Source organism: Cynoglossus semilaevis, chromosome 8 (genome assembly GCF_000523025.1).
Source record: "Cynoglossus semilaevis isolate Cse_v1.0 chromosome 8, Cse_v1.0, whole genome shotgun sequence".
In the NCBI taxonomy this organism is placed as follows: Eukaryota; Metazoa; Chordata; class Actinopteri; order Pleuronectiformes; family Cynoglossidae; genus Cynoglossus; species Cynoglossus semilaevis.
Window position 1 is genome coordinate 18,039,667 of NC_024314.1, and position 1,597 is coordinate 18,041,263.

A 1,597-nucleotide genomic window follows, 5' to 3' on the forward strand; every position below is an offset into this window, starting at 1 on the left:
TACAAAGATCGCATAAAATAATGAATTAAAAAGTTAACAATAATCCTGACGAAGATGATGGATTCAAACTGGACTGATGATGTAAGAGACATCTGTCCGTGCAGTCAGGGAGAAGACCTACATTATTTTTGGTCACAGATGCGGAAGGAGTACGATGACGCAGACCTCGGCCTCCTCTCTGAAAATATCAAATAAACAGGCTGCACTTGTGTAACTCATCTCCATAATTACCCCCTTCAGAGGAGGCGGTATTTAAACACCTGCTCCCATGGTCCTACACCAACCTCAGGTTCCGGGGTTCCAGTCAGGATGAAGACAGAGAACTCAGTCCCTGTGGTTCCGTTCTCCGGGAGGAAGCAGAGTCTGATCGAAGATGCTCGCCGAGAGCGCAGCAGCAACGCCGGGGGTGGAGGCCCCTCGGTGGGCTCCCCGGGGCCCTCCAAGAACGGAGACGGCTTTGTGTTTGAGGAGAAGCACGGCATGGTGACGCTCAACGTCCTGTTCACGCTGAGCAGCACGAAGAACGCTGGCTTCTTCAAAACAGGGAAAATTTTCGAGGTGAGTCACAAAAAATGAATAAATCTGTCCGTCCATCCATCCGTCCATCCATCTGTCCATCTATCTGTCCGTCCATCCATCCATCACTGTCCACTTCAATCATGTCCTGGGTCTTCCACTAGGTCTCCTCCCTGTGGGACATGCCCCGAGCAGCGTCCGAGGAAAAACAAATACAGTAGACTAATAAACTATTGTTTTTATCGTTTTTATCATATCATCTATTTGTTATTATTGTAACGTTTTTAAATCCTATTTGTTATTATTGTAACGTTTTTAAAATCACTTTTCAATAACGATTTATAAAACAATAACAAAACAACTGAATATCATCATTATTGTGGTCTTGATTGTTATCATAATAATTAACATTAGAAATAGTAAAGCTTTTTTCTAGAAAAAAATATTAAGATAATGATGATTATTGTTAAGGTTGTTGGTTTTTATTTCTTCCCTACTTTGACTCTTTTTCCTTACCTACAGACATCGAATTTTTTTTTAATCTGTTCAAATATAATTGAACATCGTTCTGACCAGTTATATTTTTAAAACAAAAAAATATCAATACCCTTAAAAATCTTGTTGTTGTCAAGTGCTAAAAAGAAAAATGTGTTTAATTCTCTAAACAGACTTGAATAAATGTATATAATTGACCTTTGTCTGTTTGTGTTTTTCATCGGCAGACGTTTGAGGCCAAACTTCTCCACATTGAGAGTCGTCCAGGCAGGAAGTGGAAGAACAGCAGCGCGGACCTGGAGTTCTTCATGAGGTGTGAGGTTCACAGCTCAGACCTGGACGTTTTCATCAACGCTCTGAAGAGAGTGGCCGACGAGGTTCGCTCCATACCAGAGGAAAAGGGTGGGAACAAAGAAAAAAAACTCAGACAGTAATCCATGTTATCATTGTTGTTGATTCAGATTCTTTTTTTAATGATTTATTAGAATTAAAAACAATAACCCAGGCTAATGATGATGAGTCCCCCTTCCTCTCCCCCCACAGTCCCCTGGTTCCCTCGTCAGATCAAAGACCTGGACAGATGTAA

General features: G+C 41.2%; 1 protein-coding gene and 1 long non-coding RNA gene across 2 annotated transcripts in view; one reads left to right on the forward strand and one right to left on the reverse strand.

The window, feature by feature from the left end:
• Positions 1 to 48: 48 nt before the first annotated feature.
• On the reverse strand, positions 49 to 1,342 carry LOC112487326 (uncharacterized). Its single transcript, XR_003050325.1, has 3 exons — positions 1,210 to 1,342; positions 285 to 533; positions 49 to 178 (listed from the first exon to the last, which is right to left on the reverse strand). It is a non-coding gene; the product is annotated as an uncharacterized LOC112487326 (long non-coding RNA).
• LOC103382582 (tyrosine 3-monooxygenase-like) overlaps positions 152 to 1,597 on the forward strand; it is a 7,849-nt gene continuing 6,403 nt past the window's right edge. Inside the window, exons 1-3 of the mRNA XM_025057645.1 lie at positions 152 to 558; positions 1,239 to 1,413; positions 1,555 to 1,597. The exon at positions 1,555 to 1,597 is cut by the window's right edge and continues 76 nt beyond it. Coding sequence (XP_024913413.1) covers positions 310 to 558; positions 1,239 to 1,413; positions 1,555 to 1,597 — 467 coding nt within the window. The 5' untranslated portion in view covers positions 152 to 309. The remainder of the gene's footprint in view (positions 559 to 1,238; positions 1,414 to 1,554) is intronic.